Source organism: Erpetoichthys calabaricus, chromosome 18, assembly GCF_900747795.2.
Source record: "Erpetoichthys calabaricus chromosome 18, fErpCal1.3, whole genome shotgun sequence".
Taxonomy (NCBI): domain Eukaryota; kingdom Metazoa; phylum Chordata; class Cladistia; order Polypteriformes; family Polypteridae; genus Erpetoichthys; species Erpetoichthys calabaricus.
The window spans coordinates 35,663,965-35,675,411 of record NC_041411.2 but is presented as its reverse complement, the minus strand read 5'-3'; the positions used below and the strand labels follow the sequence as shown (position 1 = coordinate 35,675,411).

General features: G+C 40.9%; 1 protein-coding gene across 2 annotated transcripts in view; it reads right to left on the bottom strand.

The window, feature by feature from the left end:
* Positions 1-236: 236 nt before the first annotated feature.
* brpf1 (bromodomain and PHD finger containing, 1) overlaps positions 237-11,447 on the bottom strand; it is a 49,951-nt gene continuing 38,740 nt past the window's right edge. For both annotated transcript variants that reach the window (XM_028825266.2, XM_028825264.2), the window contains exons 13-16: positions 10,384-10,520; positions 10,136-10,254; positions 8,509-8,663; positions 237-2,300 (exon numbers count right to left, since the gene is read on the bottom strand). In XM_028825266.2, the coding sequence (XP_028681099.2) occupies positions 2,117-2,300; positions 8,509-8,663; positions 10,136-10,254; positions 10,384-10,520 (595 nt within the window). In that variant the 3' untranslated portion in view covers positions 237-2,116. The remainder of the gene's footprint in view (positions 2,301-8,508; positions 8,664-10,135; positions 10,255-10,383; positions 10,521-11,447) is intronic.

Here is an 11,447-nt window from a genome sequence, read left to right as displayed (position 1 = left end):
AATAAAATCCGATTCTGAAAAATCAAGAGTCCGACTCAGCGATAATGCGCAAAACATCGTCTGCCGAGTGTTTTCTTTTCTGCACTCGCTTCGCTCCCCCTTTCACATGTCGATGCCATCTTGCCATTGTTTACATTTCGCAACTCACGCACACGCAAGGATTATTTGCCGAGTCAATAATCTGTTCTGGAGGCCCAGGCCGCTTGCTCTTTGGACTTAAACAACGTGAAGCACACTTGTCTGTCATCAGGATTTTATTTCCCACAGAAATAAATACACCCCCACCCTCCAAAAGCACATGCTCCTGAAAGAGACATGTAGGTGCCAAGGTGATTGCCACAGAAAACACAGAAGTTTTTTTAACATGGTATCAAAATAAGTACTAAAAAAATAAATTAATAAAAAAAGATGACAGTCTATGTTACTCTAAACCAGCATCAAAAGTTTGACATCAAATATAATACAAAGAGGGCATTACTAATGCCATTTGAAAAGCAATATTTCTTTTACAATGAAGGTATTTAATATAAAATGACTTTAAAATGGAAATCACTAAAGGTTCCAAAAGGTCCTGTGCAATCATTAGTACTGAAAAAATGTACAATTTCTCCTGGTCGTGAAACAATATTTAATTGCTAAATGTGTAATGACTTTATCATATTCATAATGTGTTGAACAGTTTGCCAGTATTCATGCAAAATACTGTTTAAGGTTCACACTAAATGTGATTTAGAAAGAAAGAAAATTCTAAAGAGATGCTATGTGTCCCAAACACACATCCCCAGGCATACACAATGATCCGATTTGTTTTAAATCACTCAACACAGAGACTTTTGCTTCCGAGATCTTCACAGATCCCTACAAAGCCTCTCCCCTGCAGGTTTCTAACCATCTGCACAATATACGTAACAGACTGATATGAAGAGAGGCAAAAGAGACAGGACACAGGCAGCCAGGCTACCAAAGTGTTCATTTGTCTCTAATGAATGATTCTGCAACATAAGCTTGAACACACTGGGCACCAACTTTGTGAAAAACACGTCAAAAAATGTCCCCTCCGTGCCTAGACAGTTAACCAGACCCGACTGAAGAAAGTTCTGAATACAGACAGTCTGCAAATATTTTGTTGGAAAACAACTTCTACAAATCTGGTATCAGCTTTTATAAAATTCCACAAGCCTGAGAGCAACATCTGATTAAGTCCTGAAGCTACCAAGTGGGGTCCAAGTCTGTGTGCTCAGCCCTCAGTAAATTCTAATGGGGGTGGGAGTCCAAAACTGTCATTGGCAAACAAAAAGTAACCGTTAACTACAAAATGACTCGTACTGTTTGCATGGACAAAAAAAAACAAAACGGACATGATTGTTATAAATTTATAATGTACACAGAGACAGAATTAAGACCTAACTTTCTTTAAAAAGCTACATAACAATCAGAATTGAACTGAAAAGCAATCGAGTTCTCAAGTAAAACATCTACATGCCATCTTATTATCTGCTCGCTTTCAGTTTGCCAGTGATAGAGATCTAGAGGTACAGTATACTAACATCACAGGTTTGAATGCACTTGGGAATCGAGTGCTTCAGATTCTCAAATTAATTGCTAATAACTGGAATTCTGAAAATATATATTTTTTGAATGGAATAAACAGTGTCTGTGAGAAAGATATAAAGAAGAAAATGTATCCATGGGGGAAAAAATGGAACCTATGCCTGTTGAGAAGCTTTTACTGAATTATATATATATATATATATATTTTTTTTTTTTACTGTTATCAAAATATTTAAAAAGTTCTTCCATTATCACTGTGGACAGTGGTCTCTGTATAGTAAGCAAGTCACAGTGAAGCTCGAGAGTGCCAGTTACTGGAAGCCTGCTAAAGGCAGTTTTATCACTCATGCTGTGCTGGGTTGAGGTTTAACCACACAGGGGAAAAAGTGTGACTGGATTCACATCAATTTGATTTTCAGCCTCTGAAAGCCAGGTTTCTAACAACTGGTTTGTTGTATTTCTTCTGCATCTTTCATGTGGTTTAAGATTTTATTACTCCTACAATTCCAGATCACTGACTTCGCTGCTCTTGTCCATTTGTGAAGATTCCAGAAGGGCAGCAGTGCTAGTCAGTGTCACTCGAGTCACTTGTCTGCTCACTTTGTACTTTATTTCGATGCTGCATAGCTCGATGGTATGCCACCTGCACAGATTTCCTGATATTGGACTTGCGACCTTCTAACATTTTCTCCTTGTCCAGTTCCTGGTCCACACCAAGAGGAACGAGTTTGCTGCGTGGGAGCCACTGCCTATTGACAAGGACAACAAAAGAAAATGTTACATTTGAAGATCTGCTTTTGCATTTCCCTTGTCCATTGGAAATGGTCTTGATTTGCATCACAGTAGCAAGCCAAATATGTCTCTATCACTTCTCTAGGACACTACAAAACTCATGCAATACAATAATATGTGAAAAAATATCAAATGAAAGCCACCTCTGAAGGACATACATACCGGTTTTGAAAAAGACTGAGAATTTTAAAACTTACCTGAAACAACTTTCAAGGAATTCAGCGCCATTTTACACTGGCTATTCATTTGAAACATGGGTTGTGTCATTAGGTTTTTGACAGGTTTTTTTACAACATGCATTATCTGACTTTGAAACTTATAGAATCGTGCGTGACCGTGACCCATATATTTGTCTGTTTCTTTTTTTTTCTCCGTGCTGCGTCGACATCATGCACCAGAAGGCGTGAGCTTATTCAGTGCAGCAGGAACACTCAATAAAACTGAATAAAAAAAAGTGACGGTGAGATATGAAAAAGGCAGATTCACCCACGTTTGTGTGTCAGCTTTTATCCCTCCAGATCAGAGAATGTCCCGTTCCATTGCCTCAAAACACTACTCACATCTACAGTTATACCCAGTTTCAAATAAAAACTAACAGCGTCAGATTCCTAGGGTGGTGTATGTATGGTGATCGTGACTGAGACAATAAAAGTGAGAAAAAAAAGGTAACTTTTACAAGTACAGTACTATAAATGTACACGGTCTGTTACAGATGCAAACCAAATGTATGTGTGTACTGTATAATATTAACAATAAGAGCAGCTCACTACTGAAAATAGCAAATACAGGAGACAGTCAGGATCGAACCGGGGACTCTTGATTATAAGTCGGCAAATCTTACCACTACGCCACGGAAGCTGTTGTATCATCCTTGAACCTTTTGTGAAAGTGTTTGTGTGAAGCCTGAAGTCCAAAGATCAAATATTCTATAATTTATGCCTACATTTTGTAACATTTATTACTAAAATATGAAAAAGTTTCTGTTTTAACAATGTGTTTACACAGATTACTGTAGAAACAGAACACACATGAAATGCATGTGTTCCAAATAACGATCTATTATTTCCACTCTAAAACTCCAGCAGTTCACTCACTCCCAGATAATCAAACAAGGCACGAGCTGGAAGAATTTTGTCAACTTTCTGCGACAGTGGGGGGATGCAATAGCCGGCTGCTTTCTGCTTGTCTTAATCGGCACATTTACAGGACAAAAGACGCTGACGGAGAGGTGCGAACGGATTTAAGGTGGGCCGGATTTACAAGTTTTCTTGTAGGCTCTGGTATTTCTAGTGTTAAGCAAAAATCAAACATCACTGATTATATCCTGCCAGGAGAGAGGGGAAGCGACTGAAATAGATCACTGGACAAGAAAGGGAGAATAATTTGAACAGTACAGATTAGCAGGTGAAGACCGGTTTCTTCTTAGGTGAAAATCGAGTGTAAAGAAGTAGTGATGGAAGAGAGTCTGATGAATTCATAATACACTCATAACTAAATACTGACCAGAGAAAAAAAGATGAACTAAGAAGGTTAATATGAGTTTATAAAGACTGGAATGTGAAAAGCCAGAGACATTAAGCAGGTCACCAGAAAAGTGAACTCCAAACTTCTGCCAAGGGGTAATGATGTGTGGCCTGCCACCAATCAAAAAAAAAAAAAAGCATGGTTGAGAAAGATAGAATTCAAGTATGCAACCTCATGGAAGGAATAATATGTTTCTGAACATGATGCCATTTAATGAAGTATGGGATAACAGAGCCTGGAAGATTTTGAGTTTAGAGAGACTGATAAGCCTGCAAAAATAATGGGGAGGCCAAATGGGATTATATGAGGGAGGATAGGATATGGGACAAAGCCAGGACCCCAATGAGCATAGACTGAGTGCCCATTGGCAGAAATCTAAATCAGGGTTACATCAGTGCTTTGCCTGTCATGAATTAAACTGGAATGCTTAAGGAAAGGACATTTACTGTTCCATAAGAAATCAGAAGGGTGTGATATGAGTTTGCAACAGTATTTAATAGGGGGAGGGAGGAGTAACAGAGTTAACAAAATTAAAACGAGAATATTAATTTTTATAATAGCAAAACGAGTTTAAAAGAAAGAGTGAGCTTAGACCAATTATTGATAAAGGCACTGGCATTAGAGAATATACAGTGGTAGTTGTGGAAAGCTATTTCCACGAGGGAGGAAGAGATATCAGTTCCTAAATACAGTAGAACCACTGTTCATGAACGTTTCCAAACACGTACAAATCGGGTTACGATCAAAAAGTTTGCCAAAATTTTGCATCTGTGCACGACTACACGCTGTGGTGGTGAACAAAAACACTGGTGGCCAGTTTCCCTACGTGCGTTCATATGCGCCAATTATTTCCCATTTTCTTTTGTTTGCGTATGCAGGGCCTAACAAAGCAGCTGAGGTTGCAAAAGGAGTTATAATGTTAACCAAGTAGAGGCCTCAAGTGCTGGAAGAGGTGGAAAAACTGTTGCTAGTGTGGTTGAATGAAAAGCAACTTGCAAGGGATAGCGTAAGCGAGCCAATCATATGCACGAAAGCCAGGAAGATTCATGGCGATTTGCTGAAAAAAAAATCCTTCTTCAAGTGGCGAAGGTGAGGAATTTAAAGCCAGCAGAGGATGGTTTGAAAAGTTTTGTAAGAGAAGTGGCATTTAATGTTTTTTCCCTGTGCTTAAAACTCATAAAAAAAAGTTTACAGCAAGTGGTTCGTAAGGGTCTAGTGCAAACTCTTACAATGTTAGTTTTCTCTGTTGTTCAAGGTTTTCTCAGTGTTATTCAATGTTTTTACATTTAGTTTACTATTACACTGTGCATTCTATGGTACAATTAACTATTATTGTGCTTAAAAAACATATTTACATACAATTAATCCGTTCCAGACCGTACGAACTGTATTTACATACAATCTTATGGGGAAATTACGTTCGGGTCGCAACCAAATCGGATCGTGTCCAGAGTTTTGGAACAAATTACGGTCGTGACCAGAGGTACCACTGTATATGAGCTTGGAAGATACAGCGATGAATGATGGAAAGGAAGGAACTGTGACAGAGATTACTTATAGGTAAAGGGAGGAGTTTGACCAGTGTATTTTATAGCCAAACAAGGTTTCTCGGGACTTCAACAAATAAAAAACATGGGCAATATCTGAAGGTGCATCACCTAAATAAAAAAAGAGCATCATCTGGACATAAGGAGATTAAGTGATGAATACTGTGCCCAGTAACAGGAGTAAGACATTCACAGTTACGAAGTGTAATAGTTAATGACTCAAGAGACAAATTGAAAAGAAGAAGGGAAAGCAGGCATTCCCAGAGATATCTGAGTTAGTCAGGATAACTGCAAAGGGTGGGGGAGGAGTATAGAATTTTAAATGGACCCCCATAAAAATGGCCGGTTCAAATCAACAAAAGCCTTTTCAGCATCAAGACAGAGGAGAGCTGATGGATTACAAATGGATGTGGCAGCGCTTATCATGTGTAAGAGTCCTTGTATCAAGTGATAACTGAGAGCGAAAAAATAAAGCCCGATTAAGGTGAATTAGACTACAAATGACCTTCTTTCTGTAACTGGCATGACAGGACCATGCCTAGTACTTTTATGTCAGTGTTCATAAAGGATATGGGTCTATAGCTCTAGCATAAGAAGCGAACATTACCCTGCTTTATAACAAAACTGATAACAGCCATGTTGATGGCTGGGTTGAAGTGACCCACACAGATGGCTTTCCTGAACATGTCAAAGGAACAGCTGATTCCAAAAATGCACAAAACAGTCCTGGAGGCAAATCATTCAAACTAGGTGCTCTGCCAACATTCATGAAAAGTAGCGCCTTCTCAAATGCACAACCTGTCTTTAACGGAGAGCCAGGAGATAGAAAGGCTATTGAGAAATAAATGGATAGTGGAAGATGAGGAGTTGGAAGAATCAAAAAACCATTTGGTCAATTTTATTTTTATTAATTACATGGGAATCATTACAAGTAGAACCCGATTTAGTACAAATGGAGGGGATAGAGGCAAATGAGTTATTTAGTTTGATTTTCAGTGCAAGCAATCTACTTGGTCTGGCACCAGATACATGAAAACAAGACTGAGTGCCATGAATTTGGAGTTCACTTCTTTGAGACAGTAAAGCATTAAGTTCAATTTCTGTATTAGCAATGGTTGGTTCATACTCTTCTTTGACCGGAGGTAGGCAAATCTTTTCCAAGGATGTAAGTTTGGATTCGAGTTCAGCAATTCTGCATAGTTTAATACAAGCAAGAAGTGATAAAATGGAAATTGAGAAATTATGAATGAAATATTTGATAGCTTCCCAAATTGCTCCAGCACAATAGCCATAATATCCACATTTAACTTCAAAAATTATACTAGGCTGCTGTTTGTGGACTACAACTCTGCATTTAACACTGTCATTCCATCCCAGCTCATCGCTAAACTCCTGGATCTGGGGCTTAGCTCTTCACTGTGCAACTGGGTACTGGACTTCCTCACCAGCAGACTTCAGCAAGTGCGTATTGGTGGAAAAACCTCCTTCATCATCACCATTAACACTGGCACCCCACAGTGCAGCGTCCTGAGCCCCCAGCTACACCCATGACTGCATAAGTAAGTACAGCTCTAACACCATCCTCAAGTTTGCTGATGATACCACTGTAGGTCTGATCAGCAAGGACGATGAGACGGCCCTACATGGAGGAGGTCAGACTCCTGGCAGAATGGTGTCAGGACAACGACCTCACCCTCAACATTAGCAAAACTAAGGAGAGGATTGTGGATTTCCGCAAACAGGCAACAGAGCACAGCCCCATCTACATCAGAGGTGAGGCTGTGGAGCAGGTCAGCAGCTTCAAGTTCCTCAGAGTCACCCTCACTGATGACCTTAAATGGGCAAGTCACACTGCGGCAGTAGTCAATAAAACCCAACAACGCCTCTACTTCCTCAGGAGACGGAGTAAGGCCCGGATGTCCCCCACAACCCTGTGCAGATTCTACAAGTGTACTGTGGAATCCATCCTGACAGGATGCATCACATCCTGGTACAGCAACTGCTCAGCTCAGGACTGCAGAGCTCTGCAGCGTGTGGTGAATACAGCACAGCAGATGACGGGCACACAGCTCCCTGCGATTCATGACATCCACACTACATGCGGTCTCAGGAAAGTGAACCGTATCAGACGGGACCCCAGCCACCCTGCACTGTCACTTAACCCTCCTCCCATCTGGGAAGCGACTAAAGTCCATTCGGACATGCACCTCCAGGTTCAGGAACAGTTTCTACCCAACTGCAATCAGACTCATGAACAATCGGTAACCTTGTGACACCTCCACTGATACCTGCACATATACTTCTGCCACTGTCTTTATTTCCATCCATCCATTATCCAATCCGCTATATCCTAACTACAGGGTCATGGGGGTCTGCTGGAGCCAATCCTAGCCAACACAGGGTGCAAGGCAGGAAACAAAACCCGGGCAGGGCGCCAGCCCACCGCAGCCTGTCTATTTATTCCTAGGATTCTGGCTTTATTTATTTACTTATTTATATTCATTTATTTAGTGTGTGTTTTTTTGTCTATATTCAGTCTGCGGGGGCACATGCAAGCAAGCATTTCATTGTACATGTACACATGACAATAAAGAATTGGGGAAAAAAAAAAGTTTTGATGCAAACTGTTCACAGAAATGTCTATTATTCAAAGGGGATGTGTTAAATTTCCACCTTGGAAAGGGAGGGACCAAGGAAATCATGAACAACTGCAATACACAGAATTTATGGTTAAAGAAGGCAGAACAGGACAATGATGATTTGAGGACCAGGGAGGCAAGAGAAAGTGAAATAAGAATATAATCAGTACATGAATGTGATCTGTGCTGAGGTGATGAAGCAATCTGCAAGAATCCAATATAAAATGGTCAGATGCAAGTTTGCAGAAACAGAGTGGAAGGGGGTGTACATGCACCAGTGGGAAATAGAGATTTCAACCTATACACCTATCTGTGACCCGAATTTATTCTTTTTGATGATTATTTTAGAAAGAGTCCAACTCATCAAATAATGTACAAATTTTCCAAAAACAATCAACAGAAGCCACAGTAACAAGTGATGTAATCCCAAAGACAACTCAATGAAATATACTGACCAGGTCCTCTTGTTGTCAAAGAAGAGAACGAGATAGAGATGTTCCTGAGCTTCCTGTGTCATCTGCTCACCCAACTTCAGCACATCAAGAGGAGGTACAGGGATGGGGACTCCATGATGAAACATGCCCTCCCGGGGCATTTTTGGATCTATGATCTGAAATAAAAAGAACCCGTGCTATAAACATTACAATATAAGCAAACTAAAGATGCTGAGGACTTTAATTATCTTGACCAGAAGAAGCCTTTCTGTGGCAGTGTTAAAAGGAGGAGATTTAAACTGCAACTGGAATGAGAAAAGTTTTAACATATCTTTGTCAGTTTGATAGATTCCTTTATAATCTTTCATGACCTGCAGAAATGCAAAGGGGTATTTTGAGATACTGTACACAGGAAGAGAAACTACAAACGGGGTGCCACAGTTCAAAGAGCAGGTTTCTCAAAGGAGCACAGACTTGGGTATGAATTATGGCCTGGTTGCTTACTGTATGTGTACCTTTGTTTGAATGTTTTGTTTTTTTTCCCCCAGATACATTAGTATTCTTTTTCCATTCTAGAAAGTCATAGATGCCAGGTTACATGAAAGCCTGTACTATGAGACTGACTTGAATAACATGCTATGATGGTGGAATTGCTTTTCTCAACTTGCACTGCAATTTCATTTCCATTCACAAGATGGAGTACAGATGCATAAGAGAAATTAACCAAAATAACCCTTGTACTTGTGTCATATGCTTGCACAGGAGACGATTCATAACAATTCAGTGTCTTATGTAAAATGTAGATACTAGTGAACTGATTATTTTTGTTTGTACACAAGAAACAAAGTGTAGTTGAATTTTTGTGAATTTGAAAACATTTTTAAAATGTTTTTTTGCCAATTGGATAAATATAGATTTATGCTCTCTAATTTGTAATACTTTAATGAATCTTAGGTCACGTCCAAACTCTGGTACTAAAGAAAAAAAAAACAATCCACAGAGCAACATACTATAATGTAACAAATTCTGCTCTGCAACCTTTTAGCCACTGTCGACCAAAAGGTCTCTGTACATCACTGCATGCTATTTCTGTAGGAGGCAAATCACCCACTGAAACAATTCTGAAGTATCTGTATTCAGAATGTGTATTACAGCTTTGTCCACATATTCTGCAACGGGACATATTTTTGCTTAAGCGTGTTTATCTTACTTGTAATCCTTGGTGCCATCTACTGGTGAAAGGGATGAAAACACATTGAATGAACAGAAAGGTTTGTGACACATGTGCCATTGGCACAGCAAGGCAAACCACAATAGATATTACCACAAGTTTTCAAATAGCAGGCACTGTACATGCTGAATTAATTAGTCTCTGAACTGTCCCAGGAGGAGGGAGAGCAAGTGCATGTGTTATTGTGAATTGTGATGAACTGTCTTCCTATCCAGTATTAATAGCCGCCCTGCTTTTAATGTTGTCCAGACAGCCTCTAGTCCCCGTGACCCTATAATTGAATTAAGTAGATTTAGATGAAGGATGAATGGAAGTCCTTTCATTATTTTTTTTAGTCCTTAATACTAATTTTTGTGTAACCATTTCTATGTTTTTTTTCAAAATTTATACCACAAACAACAAAAAAGAGTGCCTTACTAGAGCAGGATAAGAGGGATAACCACGACACTTTGCCCAAACTAGGTCCAGGGCATCTAGTGTACTGTACTCATCCGCAGTCATCCAGCATGTTGAACGGCTTCTTCCTGAGCGTACCACTGGCGAGTACAAAAGAAAAAGTGCAGAAGAATCAATATTGAATATACTGTCTAAAATTGCTAGTGAACTTATTTAACAGATACTTAAAACTAAAGGGTGAGTGGAAAGAGTGTACTAGTGGCACTTACTATTGTGTGAGACCCTGTGTCCCCCTCCAACAGAATAGGCCTCATTCTCTGTTCCAGAGGTTTCTTCACTACTGTCTTCAGGGAAATTCCCTCTGGAGAATGTTGGCTTGGCTCTGCCTTGTTTAGACGGAGTTGTGCTGGAACAGAGATGAGATGGGAGAGTCATTAACAGAAAATTAAGATCTGTTACCAAAGGAATAATACTTGAAGGGTGAGAAATAAATGAAAACTGACTGTTCTGGAAAAAAAGTTAAAACTCTAAATCAATCATCCATCCATTCATTATCCACTACTTATCCGAGGTCGGGTTGTGGGGGCAGCAGCCTAAGCAGGGAAGCCCAGACCTCCCTCTCCCCGGCCACCTCCTCCAGGAGGACCCTGAGGCGTTCCAAGGCCAGCTGGGAGATATAATCCCTTCAGCGTGTCCTGGGTCTGCCCCGTGGGGCATACCCGAAACACCGCCCAACCCCCCCCACCCCCCACAGGGAGGCGTCCAGGGGGCATCCTAACCAGATGCCTGAACCACCTCAACTGACTCCTCTCAATGCAGAGGAGTAGCGACTCTACTCAGAGTCTCTCCCAGATAACTGAACTCCTCACCTTATCTCTAAGGGAAAGTCTAGCCACCCTGCGGAGAAAACTCATTTCGGCCGCTTGTATCCGCGATCTTGCTCTTTCGGTCACTACCCAAAGCTCGTGGCCATAGGTGAGGGTAGGAACGTAGATCGACTGGTATATCGACAGCCTCGCCTTTTGGCTCAGCTCTCTCTTCACCACGACGGACTGTTGCAGGAGCCTGCATTACTGCGGATGCCACACCGATCCGTCTGTCAACCTCCCGCTCCATTCTTCCCTCACTTGTGAGCAAGACCCCGAGATACTTGAACTCCTCCACTTGAGGCAGTAATGTGTTTCCAACCCAGAGAGAGCATTCCACCCTTTTCAGGCTGAGAACCATAGCCTCGGAGTTAGAGGTGCGGACTCTCATCCCCGCTGCTTCACACTCGGCTGCAAACCGCGACCTCGGCCCCTGTTATGGACGGGCCCCCCACGCAGTCCTCCAG